The 19,378-nt window shown below is 49.9% G+C and overlaps 1 protein-coding gene across 4 annotated transcripts in view; it reads left to right on the forward strand.

The window, feature by feature from the left end:
• Nucleotides 1-1,709: 1,709 nt before the first annotated feature.
• The window catches only part of PAMR1 (peptidase domain containing associated with muscle regeneration 1), a 56,816-nt gene continuing 39,147 nt past the window's right edge, over nucleotides 1,710-19,378 (forward strand). For 2 of the 4 annotated variants that reach the window (XM_026099946.2, XM_026099947.2), the window contains exons 1-3: nucleotides 1,710-2,214; nucleotides 12,583-12,759; nucleotides 13,495-13,623. In XM_026099946.2, coding sequence (XP_025955731.1) covers nucleotides 2,142-2,214; nucleotides 12,583-12,759; nucleotides 13,495-13,623 — 379 coding nt within the window. In that variant the 5' untranslated portion in view covers nucleotides 1,710-2,141. Of the gene's footprint in view, nucleotides 2,215-12,582; nucleotides 12,760-13,494; nucleotides 13,624-16,489; nucleotides 18,446-19,378 lie in introns of those variants that run through there. The other 2 variants (XM_064512780.1, XM_026099948.2) reach the window with 2 other exon arrangements.

Genomic DNA, 19,378 nt, shown 5'->3' on the forward strand with positions numbered 1-19,378 from the left:
CGCCCACAAAATTCCGGGAAAAAGTAGAAAACATTAGCCTAGGCCATTGCAGAGTAAAAGCAAATGCAGTCATGCCACATCTCAAGAAGAGGTGAGACAAAATTTGCCAGACACTACAAGAAGGGGTATTGCAGGAGACTCACCTTAAATGTAAAAAGAAAATGCAAAACACTGGAATACACACATGACTCTGCTCTCAGACCAAAGCAAAAGTATTCACGCCTCAAATGTGGTATTTTCACAAGTGTATTTCACTGATATTATGATCTTTTTAAGGTTTTTGAATATTGGGAGTGGCAATATTGCAGTAAGCCTTGTTCAGCTTATGTTGGGACCCCTGGTTTCAGCTTGGTATGGACTTTCACTGCAACTATTCCCATGGCCAAACAGATCTTTCCAATCATAAGCCTCAATTTCTTCATTTTTCACAAGAGCTGTGAACATTTTGCCAGTGACTTCAGAGGTAGAGAACAGGAGCTACTAATTCATAGGGATGTGTGGAAACTTAGTTAGTATCTATAGGTCATATTGAGGTAGTTGAAGACCATGTTGGAGAAGTAGAAAGTATATATTTATTGATCTATTGTTACTGTATCTGTAGTTATCATCTGATTCACTGTTGGGAGCCCTGTAGAAAGTCAAATGGCAGCTAAGCGACCAAATGTCCTTTAAGCACCGTGATATGGTGACGAGTTCTGAGTAGCATTGTATGCCATAAAGGTTAAAATCTTGGCATCTATCTGAAGTCCTTCTCACATTAGTGTTCTCACGGGTGGGTTTGCAGGAGTGTTGAGAGGTTTAGAGAAAAAAGGCAGCCATAAACACTTTGCTATTGTTTTATATGAGAAGTGCACAAATATTACAAAGACTGGTCATGGTTAAAGTCAACAGGCTGATAGACAGACAGGCATAACCTCGAGAGATGTCTGGATAAAGGAATTCATCCTGTGAAAGACCACCTGAAGGCGTAATGGATTTTCCACCACAGCAAACTGCCCAAGGTTTCCATTGGCTACTGCTCACAAATTTTTGAGGTTGCTCAACATGCCTGAGAACTTTGTAAAGAGATGTAAGTATCTGTTAAAACCTTTGAGGCATTTGAGTTTCTATTCCACAGAAAATTCCAATATTTCTTTTTTTTCTCTCACAATATATGTAAATTTTGAAAATTTGCTGCAGAAAGTCTGGGAAAGTCTGATTTAGAACCATGAAATATTTCCTTTGGACAGGATTGAAAACTTGTACTGGAAAAATATTAGAAAGAATAAAGTTTACCACTATTACACATGAGCTGTAGACCAGATAAAATCAGTAGCATGTGCTAATAGAAAAGCCAAAGCACAATAAGGCACAAATATAAAATCCACATGAAATGGTCTCCTTTGTTTGGATTTAACATTTCCTCAATATCAACATGCTCTGACAAAACACTTCAATTTTGCCAAAACTGTGCTTTCTGGCAGAAGCCGACTCTGCGAAAGAGCTTTTGCCGAGCTCGGGCGCGCGTAGTCCAAGTGATTCCTTCTGTGCTTTGTGGTTTCCACCCACGGTGGAGGGAGCACTGGGCGAGCCTCATTCATTCATCTGCCCCGCCATAAACACGCACGGCTATTTTAGGCGCGTCGTGAAGCGACACGCTGCCCTTAGCCGGGCCGTTGGGCGCGTGGGACGGGAATGCCCCCTTGGCACCCACCCCACGGCTGGCCCCGCTCCTGGGGGGCAAACGCTGCCGCGTGCCCAAGGCACCACCCACCGAGTGCCTCCTCCTGGAGACGTAGGTAACTTCAGCTCCCCCGGGATGACTCACAGGCATTTTTTCCCCCTTTACAATTTCTTTCTTTCTGAGATGGAAACCGCTATCTCGGAGCTGAGCGTTGCGAGCCAATAAGCCCATCTCAGAAGGGATCAGCCGCCAGAGTCCAGAAAGGGTTAAGGCAGCAGTTGGAGAGGTTTGGGGTGACGTCGTGCTTCTGGACGCCTGAGAAGTCTCTTGAAGGTAGTTCCCCTCTGGTGAGGATGGGAGCGAGCCGAGGTCTGAAATCCGAGATCCCTTGCAGCCCGGAGCTGGTGAGGTCCCACTAAAAGCCGTTCGCCTGCTTTCCCCTCCTGAGCGGTCGCTCCGCCGCGCCGGCCCGGGCAGCATGGAGCAAGCCCCCTGGACACACGTCGGGATCACCCTCCTCCAGCTGCTGCTCGTCGCCTGCCTGCCGAGAGGTACCGTAAGTGAGCGTGTGCGTGCTCTGCGCGGCGGAGAGGTGCCTTTGCCGCGGCGTGGTCCGAGGGGCTGATCTCCCGTGCTGTCATGGGAAGCAGAGCGGTCTGGAGGGATGTTAGTACTAGAAAGAAGGGGCTTTGCTTTATTTCTTTCTTTCTTGCTGGCACAGAGCGTGGGGGGAGGCTTGTCCAGGGATAACTTCCAGACAGACTTAATAGCCTTAAAGAGAAACAACTGGCTGGATTTGTTTGCCAATGGCCATCAAGAAAAGGGTATGCAATCACTTCACTTACTACTGCTTTATTTTCTCAACACTCAATGCTAAGGAAATGATAAAAAGAGGCATTTAAGTCTCCGAATTGTAAAGCGTAATTTGTTTAGTTTGGCACGACAAAGACTTTCGTCTCCAGCCCCAACACCAAGAATGAAGGGAAGGGAGGAAAAAAGTGAAGGAAAGAAGGAAAACAAAAGCCACACATTGTTTCCGAACTGGGCTTTAGCCCTGCCAATATTATCCTTTCAAAGGGTAAGCCTTGTTAAAGCTGAATGATGATTTTTGTAGTCAAGTCTTGCTCCGGTTTCTGCTGCAGCAGCACGCACAGTTTCTCCTTGATAAGGTGAAACAAAAAGCACGTCCTGGCGAGCGCAGCCTCGCCGTCGGGATGCCCACGGACGCGTGCTGCTTGCGCCTGGAGGTGGCTGAAGCTACCTGCCACGGTCGGCGCTCGGCATCGCCGCGGGCTGCAGCCGCGCGGACGTGGAGGTGAGGTGTCTTGAGATCGCCCACCCTCCAAATAGCCGCAAACGGCCATAAATAACTCAGCGTCGACGGCGGGGCGTCGCAGCCGCCTTGGAGGGGCCGCGGCCGGCACGGAGCAAGACCTGGGCACAGGCTGGGGCTAAGCCAGCCGGGCAGCAGCGTGGGAAACGCTGCAGAGCCAGCAGGACCCACGTCCAGGGCAGCGAGCCCCTCTCCTGTCCTTCCTCTGCCTCCTCCGCCTCCCGTCCTCCCGCTGGCAGCCCGGCCCCCAGCGCACCCCACGGGGCGAGCAGCTCCCCCTCCAGCGGCTGCAGGGGGGCGCCCGGGGGCAGGGGAACGGTTTTGAAGTGCGGTGGCCTTGGCATGTCAGGGCAGGTTGGAAAAGCGCATTTTGCCTCCTCCCCACAGATGTATCCAATTTTTGTCCGTGTTTATCACACCCAGTTGCACAGGGCTTGCCTCGAGAGTTGGGGGCAGGAGTCGGGGGAGGTCCGGGAGTTGATTTTTGGAATAAACTTCCAGTGCAAGTGACTCATATTTCCTTAAAAAATATATGTGTGTTTGTGTGTGCCTCTGCCTATCTAAACCCTTCCCAACCCCTCTCCCCCTCCCCCTCCGTCTGGAGGAGCGCAGCCCAGATGCACTCAGACACATCCAGATGCGTTCAATCCCAGCGAGCGGGTTACTCCAGTTCACGCGTTTAGGTTCCCCGCACGGACAGAGCCCACGGGACCGGCTCGCCGCTTGGAGGGAGACCCGGCGTCCTCGCGCTGGGCCCCGAGGCCACCTCCTGCAGCAGAGGGCTCCCGGGATCCCCGCGAGCCCAGCAGGCGGGACGCTCTCCCCGGGGACGGGGACGCCCAGGTGGCACCCAGGTGCGATGCCCGGCCGCGCGGGAGGGACCCGGAGAGGCAGGCGGCCCGGGGGCATCCCACCGTCCTTGGTTAGGGCTGAGCTGCACCCGCCGCGGGAGCCGCCTTCAAAACCCCACGCAGTTACAGCAGAAAAGCACCCAAGACAGGCCCGGCGCTGGTCCTCGCTGTTTAACACCAGCGCGTTCCCATGCTGCGTCGTCATGGGCTTAAATGTCGCAGACGGTTCTTTCCCACAGATTCCCAAATATTCTCGCTTGCCTCAAAAGTCCAGCTCCGTCCCTCTAATCTCATTACAGTGGTCTCATCTCGTCGGGCTCTCTAACCTCATTGATGCTCTTGCTGTCTGCAAAGTGCCACATCTGCATCTGTTCCTTGTCCTGCAGCACAGAAAAAACAAAATTTCTTCCTGATCATGCTAGTATAATTTTCCTGGTGAGAATAAGCTTCTCTGTCCCAGAAAGAAATCAAGGCCTGATGGGTAATGTAATGGCCTCTGAGTTTTGGCCTAATCCTGGCTGTTCTACCCTGTCACAGCCCTTCTGAGACACAGACATGATGCCACAGTGCCAGTAATAAGATCACAAATGCCATTTCACAACTGCAGAGAAGAAGCTGAGGGAGGGGAAGGTTTAGGGCAGGCTTATTCAGGTTGCTTCAGATGCTGAAAACATCCCGCTCAGTGGCGTGGATGGCCTGTAACTTAAATCCAGCTATGACAGAAAGATACAGCAAGAGGAAGCTGTGTGGTGTTTTGAGGGCAAGGGGAAGAGGCATGCTGCAGAGAGCGATGTTTGAACTGGAACGGGATCTGAGACGTGGTGGAGACGTAGACGCTTCATGCAGCTTTCCGGGCCAGGGGCCCAACCAGTCTGCCTCTGAAGGGAAAGCAGGGAAACGGGAGGGCTCAGCATAAGCAAATGGGGAAAGGAGCAGAATTCCCGCTTGGGGCGTGTGTGGCGTACGGATCTTTTTTACACGATACCTTTTGCCACCAGCAAAAAAGTGCTGCTGAGATATAGGAGAAAGGAAACAAGTTTCTAGTAGGAACAAGCATCCTCTCCTCGAGCTACCAGCCATAGCTCCTTGTCAGCCCACCGTCCCCTCTGCAGTAGCGGGTAGAGAGGCAAGGTGAGGAGCTGCAGGCCCTGCAGATTTACCGTAAGAGGAAGACGGGTGGCACCAGCATAACCGGGCGGGCATCAGAGCGGAGGCAATATTGGCTGAGGGGCAGTGGGATCACTGAGGCTTTAACATGCAGAAAGACTGAATGGAGACTCCCTCAGAGTCAACACTGAAAACCAGAAAAACCTGGAGCTGTCTGTGTTAATGCAGTTTATACATTCGCCCACCAGTATACCTCGTAGATGGGCAACTTCTAGACCCCACAAATAGGAAGCAGAATTTTTACTTGGTTTTCCTTTCGGCTACACTGAGATACTTGATTTTTATCACGGGCAAAGCAAAATGAGGCAGCGTGGAGACAGGAACAAGCCCTGGAAGTCATACTAGAAATCCTGTTAACGACCCAACAGAGACCTCAAAAATGATTTTTTATTGAACCAATAATTCTGCTCTCCTTGGAGCAGAACTGTTGAGAGTTTATGATTTGCTTATTATAGCTGAGCTGAGAGTGGAAGCTTACAAGTGTAAAAAGGGCACTGCTATTAGCCGATTTGACTCAATGTAGGAGCACACGGAAGGAAACCTATAGCCTATGAGGAGCTTCCCAGTTATTGACTTTTGAAAATTGTAGCTACTGAACACTATATGACAATAGAAAATCTGGAAGATACCATTATATTTGAAAACACTAGGCAGATCCCACTTCCTGAGTCAAAGGAGAATTTGCATTAGCCTTTTAATCTATATGAACCGTGACCTGAATTGTTAAAAAGACAGCGCTGAAGACAAAGGTGGTCTCATCCAGCAGAACACAGTTGCACTTACATTAGAAAGTTTTCAATGCATTTCTTAAATAGAATATATATTCTGTTGTAGTTTAGCCGGCTTTCAACACAATCCTGCATCTGGGACTTAAAAAAGGCAGTGGAATTAATGCACATTTATTAAGTGGCCAGTCAGCTTAGCATAGTAGATTTCCCTCTATGTTCACAAGCTGGCTTTGTATTTTTTCGGAGAAACACTTGCATTTTTTTCCCTTTCCCCTCTTACTGCTATGTGAAAATACACACTAATAGCCAGGCAAGGATGCTAACTGACTCACCAGGAGAGGCAGTCTGATTATTCAAGAAAGGTCTCCAATTCATGTAGTAAGCAGGCTGAGTATAACTAAAACAGGGATGGATTTTAGCTGCTCTTCTAATTAGGTTGGCTGCTGAAAAGAATAATAGGGACATAATTTCCAAAGAGAAGAAAGCATTTTTACAGAAAACATTAGGCTGTTCAATCTCTTAACCCAGCTAGTAGGAAAAGAGGCATCATTTGCACAATGGGCTATCTGAGGCAAAAAGAGGTTAAGAATGAAGACCTACATTTTCCATCATTATAATTGATTCGGGGTGCAGTGTTTCCCAAAGGTCCATTAAAAGCCTGTTAAAGGGAGCATCTCTTCCTTCCCCAGGTCTGCTCTTCTGGCCAATGAATAAATTCTTGGCCCTACTGAAGTCAAAGGGAGAGTTTTGCTATTCAGCACAGTGGAGCCACAGTTTCACCCAACGCGTCTCTCATTTCCAGGTGACAAATGCCACAGCAGCTGCACGCTCAGAGCTCTTGCTGCTGTTCATGTCAGGTCAACCCACGCAGCACCTACGAGATGGGGCCCAGCTTGCATACCAGCGCAGCAGAAGTAGAGCTGAATAAGAAAAGAGCAGGATAAAATAATAATACAAATGAGACAGAACTACAGAGAAAGAAAATATGTTAGCTCTCACTAGGTTTCACCTCAGTCAGAGCTATTTTTCCTTCAAATGAAAAAGCTTCATTTCACAGTTATTAAATGGGAGAACATTCCCTAACAAGAACCTTAAGAAACTGCTCCTTCAGATTCAAATGCTGCCGCCTCTTGTACAAGGCAGTCTTGTTACTGAGCATCATGCTGAAAAATTAAAATGCAATCAAATAAAAAGGGACATATTCCAATCTGTGAAACATGAACTGGTTGAACAATCACTTTGATACAGTCGTCATCTGTGGACTCTTTTAGAGACATATCCATTTGTATCTGCTCTTATTTACAATACGCTTCTAATTCGTAGAGCACTTTTCAAAGCAATTTGCAATGATACCTCTTTGGGCCTCAGTAGTGTTATACTGATGGATAAATTGAGGCATGGGAGGAGAACTCATCTTTGCAAGACAACAGAAAAGACTTGGAGGATGGGAAGTTTCATCAGTTCAGACCAAGATATGGATGTCTTTACAAAGCACTTTCTCCTGATAGGTATAGGAAGCAGGTTCCTAAGGTACTTTGTCTTTTGAAGAAATGTGAAGCACATTTAAGTGGTAAACGTATCTTTTTTTTCTTTTTTTTGCCAAGGAAGGATAGAGGCTGCAGACTAGTTTTCTGATGGATCAGTCCTCTGACCCCTCCACACAGCAGCTAATGCCGGCACAAAGATGGGGAGTGGGGATGGGAAGTCAGGGAGACAGTGCAGTGGAGAGTGTCCCATTTCACCAGCAGCGTGTGTTTATCAGCTTAACATGACTAGAGAACTGCAAAATGGCTAAAAAAGTCATTCTTCCAAAGGATTAGAAGACACAGGAGTTAACTGGTGTAATCAGTCTTGTTTCAATTCACGTCAGTTCTTAGCCATATAATTTTCCCAGCTACGTACCCTTCCTATCCAGTAAGGTATCTGAGACTCTGATAAAATCACCACAGCAAAAAGCCAGTGTGCTGAAGCTCAAGTTTCACCATGATCAGCTGTCTGACCCTCCCCGAGGCAGTGCTGTGCTTGTGCCTCAGTTCCTGAATCACCAAACTTTAAAGCCTGATCTAGTAAGACAAACCAAACCCGAAGCTGCTTTACTTGAATGTCCCAAGCTGCAAACTGCAGTGGATTAGGAGCTCACTCGTATGTGGATCATACCTTATTTGTTTCCATGCCCTCGAACCCATTAATCTGCCTGCCGTGCTCACAGGTTCCCCATCAACGGCCTCCCTGGAAATGAAAACTAACAGCTCACTACAATTTTGACCACTGTCTTACATTTCATCTGCACCCCATCCCACAGGAGTCTCATTTCTTCTTTCCTTCTTCTTTTTTCTTTATATGTCTGAAGAACATTTTGTTTTTATTTTAATTTCCTTTGCAAGGTCAAATTCAGCTTGGCTTTTGGCAGTTCTCCCTTTATCCCTGAGCTCTAAGACACAGCTTTCTTTGATGATCAGACTTTTTTCCATCCCTCATAGGTCCCTGCTTTTCCCTCGAATGAGAGATTTGACCAGGCTCGTTGTATATCCCGCAGGACTCATCGCTATCCTTTCCGGCAGAGCTCGTATTGAATAGAACTAGGGCTTTAAGACGGCCTTATCCTTGCAGCTATTTTTTATTACTCGGGCATCCTCTTTGAACTCCCTGGCATAAGCATAAGTAACATATCTTCAGTCATCAGGATGAGTGCTAATGGAGCCTTCACTTATCTTCCAAGGAAACTTCTGGCTTTTCAGAAGGGTGCAGTAAAAACTACCCTTTCAGAAGGTGGCATTTCTATTCAATTGCTAACGATATTTCTGTCAACCCTCCATCGTGACCCTTTCCAAGCCATTAAAAGAATTTCTTGTAGGGTTTTTATCACCTCATTTTCCGAGGTCCTGAAGTTTGGAATAGGATCGTATTTGAGGTCTGGCAAGGAGAGAGATGTCTGAGTCATGTGTGCGCCCAGACCATGCGGGTGATAGGAAAAACAGACACATTTGTGTCAGGGAGAGGATTACTACATTACAGACCGCTGAAACTCCTCTGCTGCACGCCAGGCTGGCTAGCCCAAGCACATCTCTTGGCCCAAGAAGTCAGCACCTTTTTGGAAAGGTGAGGACGAAATAAGAAGCGAATGAGAGAACCGTGCACCGGAGCACGTGGGGGATGCAGGCAAGCCTAGCAAGGCAAATCACGGCGGGATTTGCTGCAGCTTCATCAGGGGAGTGGGTGACCCTGCAGGCAGGTGCTGGGAGCCCCCGGAAAGGCGGGTGCGGGCTGCGACCCGCTGGAGAAAGCCTCTAGGATCCGAAATGCTCCCCTGCGCTCTGGGGACCTGGTGCCCCCCGTAGATATGCCTGGATTTAAGAGGCTTCTCCTCCATCGTTAAAATCCCACAAATGAAACCATCGTTTATTTGCCTGTCCTGAGGCTTGTTTGTCCCTGCCAGCTAAATATTTTGCACGGGTTGTCAAGCAGCTTCTTCCGGCGTCTTCCAGAGCAGGTCAAGGCACTGCCTGGCCCCATGCAACCCAGCGCACCGCTGCTGCTGGCCACCTCACAGGGACGAGCATAGTCCAGCCCTGACCACCCCGCTTTCGCCTCTGCCGCGGCTGGCCCCAGCCTCCTTTGCAGCGTTTTGCTGGCTCAGTAACTCCCGCGCGCTTCTCGGCCTCGTTCTCTTCCGTTTCGGGGTAATAAAGGCCAAGTGCAGGTGGGGGGAATAAGAGCGAGTCCCCGGTGGGGAAGTGGTTACCTGCCCCCAAACGCACATGGGGCAGCCGGGTGACGCCTCATCCTCCCGGGGTGGCGGGCTGAGCGGTGCCACCGGGCACGTGGTCGCTCCCCGCACGGAGATGCTCCTCCCGCATCCCCCAGGCCAGCTTCCCCTCGCCTTCTGCTTAGCAGCCAGGAGACACTTACGCAAAACAAATGGGAGCCTACTGTTATTAAAGAGGTGCTGTCAAGTCTTCACACAAATTTATTTAACAAATAGCTTCTCCTGAACTTCAGAATAATAGATTTTGTGGCTTCTGCAAAGAAAATCCCAGAGAGCATCACTTCAAAAAAAGCTCAGACCCACAAATTTCCTTGTCGTGGCTATATATGTTGCCCAAACTGCAGTACCTGAGAACTTGAAAGGGAATTGAATTGGCAATAAATCAAAAGACAGGTTATTTTCATTGTCTCAGTTCAGACAAGGGCAAGGAGTGAGCAAACAGCATTTCTAGGTGACAGCAAATTTATTTTACAGTTCTTCAAGGGCCAAGATCTGCTGCTCCCATCTTAACACAAAGCATTACCTTAAACTTATCTTACACTGCAAATAGACCCATTGAATTCACCACCAGTCAGTGTGGTATCTGCTCCTTGGCCCTGTTGCATACACAAAATGTACATATAAAAATAAATATGTATACACACACACACACACACACACACATTCTACACACATATAAATACATGCATAATATTTTGTAGAATCACAGACAAATTTAGGTTGGAAGGGGCCTCTGGAGGTCATCTGGTCCTGCCCCTCTCTCAGAGCAGTGGTACCTTTGAAGTTACGTTAAGTTGCTCACAACTTTGTCTAGCCAAGCTTTGAATTTCTCCAGGGATGGAGACACGCCTTAGTCGTCCCAGCGCAACTTCACCTGTGGACATTTGGATCAATTTAAAGATAACACTTTGTCTTGGGAAATTTACAGATACAGCCCAAATGGAAAAAACTATTTTATTTAATAGGCATTAGCAATCTTGAGGGAAATTAGATTTCTGGCTTGAGTTGGGAGACCCAAGAATTTGAAGGAAGCTTCGCAACAGCTTCTGAGTGTTGGGTAGTTATTTATTACTCAAACCTTGGGGAGTCCTCCTTCGACTAGAAGTGAGACCCTCCACCCCCATACACCACAGAAACTGCTATTGTCAATGATGTATAGTAAGACGTATCAAACTGAGTGTCAGTTCTAATAAGATAATTAGACACCTGTAATCAGTTTGCTCTGGAATCTGAATCAGATGCAGTTCATAGATAAATGGCTTCATTAAAAGAGAATAATAGGCATAGGTTAAGACGTCCCAACATGGTCAAGTTGATGGACTGCTGTTCTGGGAATGAGAAGGCTGGAGTCTAATTCCTGGCTCTGCTATTGTTTTTCTCCGGGACCTTGAGCAAAGTCACTTTGCCTTTCTGTGCTTCAGTTTCCCATCTGGAAAAAGGACTTTGGGAAGCACGTTGAGATCTACGGGCAAAAAAGCTCTATATGTGCTAAGCACTAAGATTATTTTGATGCAAGAATTTATTATTGGAATAAAAGAATTGCAGAATTTGACCAAGCGCCAGAAACAGCTTTCTTCTTTTTTTGGAATGGTTGTGGGCTGGGGGGGGAAGGAGCAGAGGGGAACAGAAAGGTTTTAGAATAAACAGTGACCTTATTTCTGAAGTCAGAAGTGTGATAGCATTTCCAGTTGTCTGTGCATCAGGCACAAGGGAAAGGATTCATTCTGAGGAGTCTGAAGGGGTAAATTTCATTTCCCAGCCAAACTAAAAAAATGAAGAAACTGTTGGTGGTCCCTTTTTGATGGACCAAGTAAATATCGTTAAGGAAAAAGATAAGCTTCCAGGAATCAGGCTTCATTAGGCCATGGAGAATAAAGTGAGACAGAGCAGCAAGGTTCAGCAGCGGGGAGCTAAAGCAGACGTCGTAATTAGATTATGAGGCACAACGGAATGAAAAAGGAACTTGGGCGCGAAGGGAGCCAGGCACAGGCGCGCAGCTCTCCTTTGTAGACGTGCATGGCTTGTTGCAATGACAATGCAGCTCTGTCACTCAGAGTTTAAAACAAAGGAAGAAAGGATATTATCTAGCCAAAACAAAAAAAATAAAGAAAAAAGGGGAGGGGAGAGGGAAGAAGAAAGAAAGAGTCTCATTATGTTTCTTTCACTTCTCATCTTTCCAGTCTGCTCTCACACTTTTTATCATCAGACTCCATGAAACCAGCCGTCAGGTCTGTCAGCTGGCTAAGGGACCTGCTGACAGCATCGTGCACTCGTTAGGTTTCAATTTGTAGAGTTTAGACAGCAGGCGGGTGGAAGGAAGATGGGATCTGCAGTTACTGTAGCAGTCTGGAGTCACACTCCGAGGCATCAAAACCTGGTTTCTCAAAAGGTCACTTCCAGGGTAGCTTAAATATCATCATATAAAGTTATGCTAAATAATAAAAGACATTAATAATGTTATCGCGTAAGAAACGCTCAGATGAAATGAACCTTTAAAAATGATGAAAAAATCTTGTTTCCTTTGGCAATGAAACCAAGTGTAACACTGTGTGCTTCTGAGTGAAAATAGGGAGTGAAACTGGCTAAATCCCAGCCATGAAATTGGCCTTTCCTGTTGGACACCCTGGTCTTTGGGAGTAGCAAATTCACAGAGACATGAAAAAAATGTTACTATGATTTCAATAATCTATACTGTATATGAGGCTATAAATCAGTCTTGAGGTTTTAGAAAAAGTTTCTCCTGTGACTGCATTTCCCTGTATTTTTTTCATCGCTCTCCTCAGCACAGAAGTGGGAAGGCCTTACAGAGAAAGGAATGAACTGAACATATTGCTTGACTCTGGTCTGTCTGCCACCTCTGGCTGGCACTGCAAAACGCTCTGGGTGTGCTTTAGACACCCAAACTGACCTTGTATTTTGGCTGTGTATATTACCGCATAGTCTGGCATTTCCTATGCTGAAAACTTGGGACAACCTCATGCCACATATGATCTGACAAATCACTGTATAAAGATAGATAACGGATTTTTTCCATCCTCCCTCTCCGCTCCCACCTCTCTGTTCCCCGCTTGCAGAGTACACGGTGATCAATGAAAACTGCCCCGGAGCAGAGTGGAATATCATGTGTCGGGAGTGCTGTGAATACGACCAGATCGAGTGCGTCTGTCCAGGACGGAGGGAAAGAGTGGGCTACACCATTCCCTGCTGCAGGAATGAGGAAAACGAGTGTGATTCCTGCTTAATCCACCCAGGTACATTTACAGTTGTGGTGTGTCCCCACCGGACCTTTGGCCGTACAGGTAGCTGCTGGGCAAGGAGGCGAGGAGGGCACGTGCACCTGCCTGGGTGAGGGGCTGCCCGGGGTCTCCTCGGGAACTCTCTTTGCCACCCTGCTGGCAGCAGAAGACACTGGACAAGGCACTTTAGCACCATGTAGCTAGAAACAAGACCCTCCACCAGAAGTGTTCTCAGGACTTCTTGGGCAAACTTTGGAGCTGCCAAAGGGTGATGTCGCAGTTGGCTTTAGACAAGGAGTGTTTCATGGGTACTCAGGGACGGTTTGTATTTCCAGGGCAAGAAGGAAGAGAGGATGGGGAACTCTGACTAGCAAGGAGGAAACAGCAAAGCAAAGGTAAAAGCAGGAGACAGGGCCAGGTTAGAAGAAATTGGAGTCACTTGGGCTGGGCCTGAGCCGCATCAGCATCCACATTCAGGCTGCTGAGAGAAGCATTTATACGGGAAGCAACAAGATTTAGAGGTTGAGGCATCTGAACAGTCAGACAGGGAGTTTGGCCCCAGATCTCAGAATATGAGATCTCCTAGGGTCTGAGGGTAGAGGTTGGGTGCAGTTCACAGAGGGAACCTGCCAGCACCAGAAGAGTCACAAATGTTGTCACTATTTAGTATGAAAACCAGACAGAAACGGCTCCTCTGTCCTCGGGACAACCCACCCTGGCTCTCCTTTGACACGCTGGCTCTCCTTTCAGGATGCACCATTTTTGAGAACTGCAAGTCCTGCCGCAACGGCTCCTGGGGAGGGACGCTTGACGACTTCTACATCAAGGGGATCTACTGCGCCGAGTGCAGAGCCGGCTGGTATGGAGGGGACTGCATGAGTAAGTGTCCCGTGCGGGCAGAGCGATGGCGTACAGGGAGCGGGGGCTGCAGGCAGAGCCGCGCTGTGCCATAGCTCCTCCCGTGCGGTGGCTCTTCCAAAGGGCACGGGCAGAAGAGGACAAAAGCAACCAGGCAGTAAGGAGATCTACAGCAGGGAATAGTTTCCTCCTAAAGCTCATCAGCTAGAGATTGGCCCGGGCCCCAAGGCATGGGAGTTTACAACACTGCTAAACTTCCGTTATTTTTATTTTTATTTCAAAATTTTAACTACTGTGACTCTGGATATCTTCTGTTCTCTGCATTTCTTCTGGCATATGTCAGCATAACTGATCCCCAGAGGCTTTCAGAGAAGCGTAAACATTTACAAAGACAGCATCTGTATTAAAGTGCTTCTCCTCCATCCTCCCCCAACCTCCAGGCAGCAGAACCAGCCCCACAAAAGCCCCAGTGCTCTCCCCTTCACACCACTCCAACACACCCCAAGACAGCCCAGGAAAATACAGTGTTTGGCAACTGCCAACTGTGTCCTGATGGACCAGGAGTGCTTCAGGCTCTGCTAGTGCTACCTCAAGGTTTTGTTCCAGACAGCGTACACAACCCATCCTTTTTTGGATTTTGCTAAGCTGTTGGTCCCAATGCTATCTTCTATTAATGGATGCCATAAGCTAATTGAATACAGTTTAAGACAAGTATTTCGTTTACCAGCTTCCCACTGATGAAAGTACAGCTGTCACCAACACCTCCTTCAATTTTTATTGACTGCCTTTTTGTTCATGTTTCACTGAAAGGGGTGAAAGCAGAGCCTGCCTCTCCTTCTCTGTTCTGTTCATTATTCTGCATACCTTAGTCTTATCTTCTCTTAGTCACATGTTTTAAGGCAACGATTTAATCTGCTTTCGTATCTAACATGGTCCATGACCATTCAGGAGGTGAAAGCAAACAAAATAAAATCATTGCTTTAAATAGCAGAATGTGGGGGATCAGCATGTTTCAGCAGCAGGGTTAACTCAACCTTGGTTCTTTGGAAATTGATAAACGGAGTCCCTTGCAATTTACAGCGTGATTTCTGATAGCGCTTTAAAGGCCCGTTTGCTCTGGGTCGATGGTAAAGCTCCCCTGGCGCTTTTTATAAGAGCAGAGCCAAGGAAGAATCATTAGCTCATCTAATCCTTCCTCCCTCTGCCTGAGCAGATCGGTTGCCTACAGTATATTTCAGCCTACTCGTGTTTTAAAGCAAATGCAACCTCACACTGCAGTCTGTTAGGTGGTTTTTGTAATACTGGCCCAACACAGGGCTAGTGTTTTTCCTGCTACTTGCTCTTTTGAATGAAGCAGTGAGAAAACGGGCTTTTCTGGACGGTTCTGCGGTACTTCAGGGACTAAAGACAGGCTAGGATGGGCAGGGATTGCTGTCGTCGCTTTCTCTCTCAGAGAGGGGTGCGGAGGGTGGTCACGGTCACAGCACAGCCCTGGGCGCCCCTCCTCGGGCTCTGGGGGCTGTCGCACAGACAGCCTGGGGGCAGGCGCAGGCGCACAGGGACTGGATGCCCAGAAAGCAGCCTGCAGCCACGCCGGGCACTGCACTCGCAGGCTCGTGGCTGCGTGGGGCTTGGCCGCGGGGAGCCCCCGAGCGACAGCGCGCGCTGGCTGCGGGAGCAGCAGGCGTGCTGACACAATACTTTCTGGAGAGAGGAGAAGCAGAAGGAGAAATCTCGTTTTGGTACCTGTACGATCACATCTGGAACTTTGCAGTCTGTTCCGGGCACCTTGCCAGTGGCAGGATGCCAATAAATCGAGGGAATTCAAGGGAGCGCAACCAAAGTAATCGGGGGATTTAATCTGTCTGCTTCATCCTACATTGCAAACGCGAGTGCCCTCTGCTAGCAAGCATGCAGCCAGCTCACAGGACCGGCACTGGCCGGGCTGGCTGTGCACGGTCTGCACACACAGCTTCACTCCGAATTGAGTTTACTGCTGCGGGAAATAACACGGCTGCATCGGCCAGACAGCAGGGCCTTTCTGGCAGGCTCTTCTGGCCCTTGCAAGGTTTCCTCGGCTGAAATTTGCTTGTAATTTTTCACTTCCTCACACCTAGCGCAGCCCACAACCCTCGCCCCTGCACTGGGGACAGTCTGTCTCCTCGGAGACCTCTGCTTCCCCTTTCTGCCCTGAACGTTTTGAAGCAGTTCAGCGGAGCTCGGGCTGGGGGCGTTAAGCCTCGTGGTGAGGTTAGGGGCACCTGGCAGCCAGCCTTCAGGGTGCCCTGGCAGCCCGGGGGAGATCTCCCGGCACCCCGGGGGAGATGTCCCCGCAGCCCGGGGGAGATGTCCCCACATCCTGGGGGAGATCTCCCGGCACCCCGGGGGAGATGTCCCCGCAGCCCGGGGGAGATGTCCCCACATCCTGGGGGAGATCTCCCGGCACCCCGGGGGAGATGTCCCCGCAGCCCGGGGGAGATGTCCCGCAGCCCGGGGGATCGCGGGGTTTTGTCTCCCCCTTGTGGGGCCGGTCGGGCGGCCTGAGAGCCGGCCGGGTTTCGGCAGGGGACACCAAGCTCCCGCTCGCGGGCCTCGCGGCCTGGGCTCGCACCGCTGCCGGCGGCCCGGGCAGCTGCTCCGCGCTCGGGATCGCGCTCAGGGGGATTTTACCGGGAGACCAGCGCGCGGCTGCCGTGCGGCGCAAGCCGGCTGCGCCGGCCCCCTCAGCGCCCCTCGCCTCCCGCACCGGACCGCCCCGCGCAGGGCCGCGCTCGGGCGGCGCCCGGAGCACCCGCCGCCCTGCCGCGACCCCTGCCCCGCCGCGGCGCTGCAGTACCGCCGCGCGGCCGCCGGGGGCCGCCATGGGGCCCCGCAGCCGCCCGCAGCGCCACCGCGGCGCCGGCCGGGCCGCTGGGAAATGGCGGCCGCCTGCAAGCGCGGGGGAAGCGCGGAGCTGCGCCGCGCCGGGGCCGAGCGGGCGGACGCGGCCCCTGCGCGGAGTCCCGGGAGGCCGCGCCGCGCCCTGGGGGCCGCGCTCCCCTCCTCGGCCTCCCCGGCGTGCGGGGCCGGCGGCTGCCCCGCCGGGGCACCGCAGGGCGCAGCAGCGCGGCCCCGGGGCGCCCCGGTCCGCCGCCCGGAGAGGAGGCCGCGGGAGCGAGGGGCCGCGGCAGCAGCGCCGTCCGGGCGGAGGGAGCGGCGAGGGCCCGGCGGCCGCCCTGGGGCCGGCGCTGGGAAGAGGCCGCGGCGCTGGGAAGAGGCCGCCGCGCTGCCGGCGGGGCTGGGGAGAAATACCGGGGGCCAGGCCAGGAGAGCCGCGCGGCCGTGGCGTCTGCTGGCATGGCCGGATCCGTACGCGTGGTTGAAACCAGCTAAAGACACCAGATCCTTTGGCAGGAAGAGAAATGGTGTGCAGTGGTCCCAAGGGATGTTACCAGGAGGTGACAGATACACCGAGAGAAGTTGTGTGAGAAGTCACATCTACCTGCCCTTCCCATATCAGCCTGTTTCCGAATACCATCCACACTTCTGCTCTCGTGCGCCTGTGTCAAGTCGCGTGGCCTCTGGAGGTGCCCCGCACTGATGCTGTAGCTCCCAAACAACAGATAGTGAATTCTTACCAGAGGTCTCCTCAGGACCTCTCCCTTCACAGACCCATTGGGTCTCAGTGGGCTAAAACCCAGAGGTCTCCCGGATTGTTTTCTTTTCTTTTAGCGACAAGCCTTGGAGGAAATCTTAGTGTGGCCCTGAAAGCTGCCTTTTTTCAAATAGGAACGGAACAAGGATGTTGAAACTTTGCCCAAGTGGATTATTTTTTTGTAAATGAGGCAGGATTTGCCAGCATGTGTGTTTAGGATGTAGATTATTCTTGAGAACTTTCCAGGTCTCCTGCGGATTCACACTAGGAAGACAAGCGATTTCCTTTGATTGACAGATGATTGAACTACTGGTCTGGGGAGTGAGCCTAACTTCCGCTAGAAGGGCTGGAGATACAGGAGTGCAGATCTGATCTGACCGCAAAGGTGCTTCATGCAGAGAAGGGTGGTAGCAAACCCAAGAATGTTCTTTTGGAGGCAGTCATTGAATGGCTCCTCTTTAGCCTTTGGACCACCTGCTTTGCTGGCCAAACCTACTTCCTTGGCGTCAGTGTTCAGAAAGTTCAGGCTGTACCACTGCAAACAGAAAAGTGTATTTAGTATGCCTTGCACACAAGTATCTCTTTGCACCAGTTCTTTGGCTTTCCTTTGTTAAAGGCATAGGAAACTCAAAAGCCCTTCGGGACGAAAGGGAAACTTTCTTTGAGGTGATCCAAGCCTCCTGTCAAGCTATCTGAAGATTTCTAGCAGCTTTGTCTCAGGTTGTTTTTGAGGCTGGAGCCAGCAGCAGCACAAGGTCCTGTTCCATGCTGTGGGAAGGAGCATTATCATGTGCACCACCGCAGATCCTGCCGTCCTCACTGAATCCTAATGTGGCTGCTGCGCACAGTCATTAATCCTTTCCTTTTACACAGGGAACTAAGCGAGCCACTGAGGAGGATGAAACACTTGTGAGGAGCTCCTCTGAGCAGGATTTCTGTTTCCTTGGGTCCTGCTTAATTAAGGGTAACCGAGGGTAAATGAACAAAGGGTATTTCATTTGAGCAACTCTTTCTTAAGAAGAAAGAGGAGTAATTGACCCTCGGTTTTCACGTCTCCCCATAGACCAGACACAGCAGGACTGATTTCCAGACACTAACATCAATGGGAACCGCGGATGCCTGGTACTTCTCCAAATCAGGTCACTGTCACCCTTTCCCCCCCCAAAGGAAAGAAGGGCCCTGTGGCGAATGTTAAAACCCACCATTCTGGTAGGGAAAGTTCATCCTGCATTAATGCTTAAAAGTTTAGGGTTCCTTTTTGGAAACAGATGGAGGGGAACGGCATTTTCTGATGGGCTTAAGAGTTTAAAAAGAAGGGAGAGACTTGCTGTGGAGGTCTATTGGTCATTTGTCTTTTTACTTATCCTAGTTATCTGTGGTGTGCAGCCTATCAGAAGCCCCTGGTTCAGTTGCGCTATTACTCTTGCAGTTTCTGGCTTGAGGATACAGCCTCATCCCTCAGTGAAGCAACAGAAGGTTTACTGGGGAATGTAGCCATGTGTAAGACTCCATAAGAAAAGATGTAATCAGAAAAGTACTAACTGAGAAATGAGCTCTATTTGGAGTCTAATGATTTGATTGTGCATTTTGCTAGCACTTTCATTTACAAATCGCTGAAGGCTCTACAAACAACTTTTCTTATTCTATAAAGGAAAATACTGTTGGCCATATTTTATAAATGGGGGAAAGGGAGGGGTTACAGAAGGTGAGAGAAATCTCTGGGCTAAATATGTTCAGCATCCAAGATGAGGCATTAGGACAACTAGTCCTGGACAGCTGCCTAGGGACAGCTGCAGGCAAGCCATGAAAAGATACTGCTTTCTCAGTATGTGACCTCATCTGCCTGGTTGTTCAAGTCCTTCTCTAGTGGTTTTCTCAGGCTAGGCAGAACTGACAACAGCCCTTCATCTTATGCTGTTGATGCTGGGCATGGAGGTAGGTTTCATGGTATGGCGAAAAGCAGAGGGAGATGCAGACAGAGTAGGACAGGAGGAGAAGAAGAAAAGGAATGAATCAGAGAAGGGATGAGGACTATATTTTATACATATGTTACACCAAGTCATTGGTGGGGGAGCCATGATGGTTATATGTCCCCATTGGCCTGCTGACATTAACATGAAAGGATGATGTGTTGAATCTTGA

Source organism: Dromaius novaehollandiae, chromosome 5 (genome assembly GCF_036370855.1).
Source record: "Dromaius novaehollandiae isolate bDroNov1 chromosome 5, bDroNov1.hap1, whole genome shotgun sequence".
NCBI lineage: Eukaryota > Metazoa > Chordata > Aves > Casuariiformes > Dromaiidae > Dromaius > Dromaius novaehollandiae.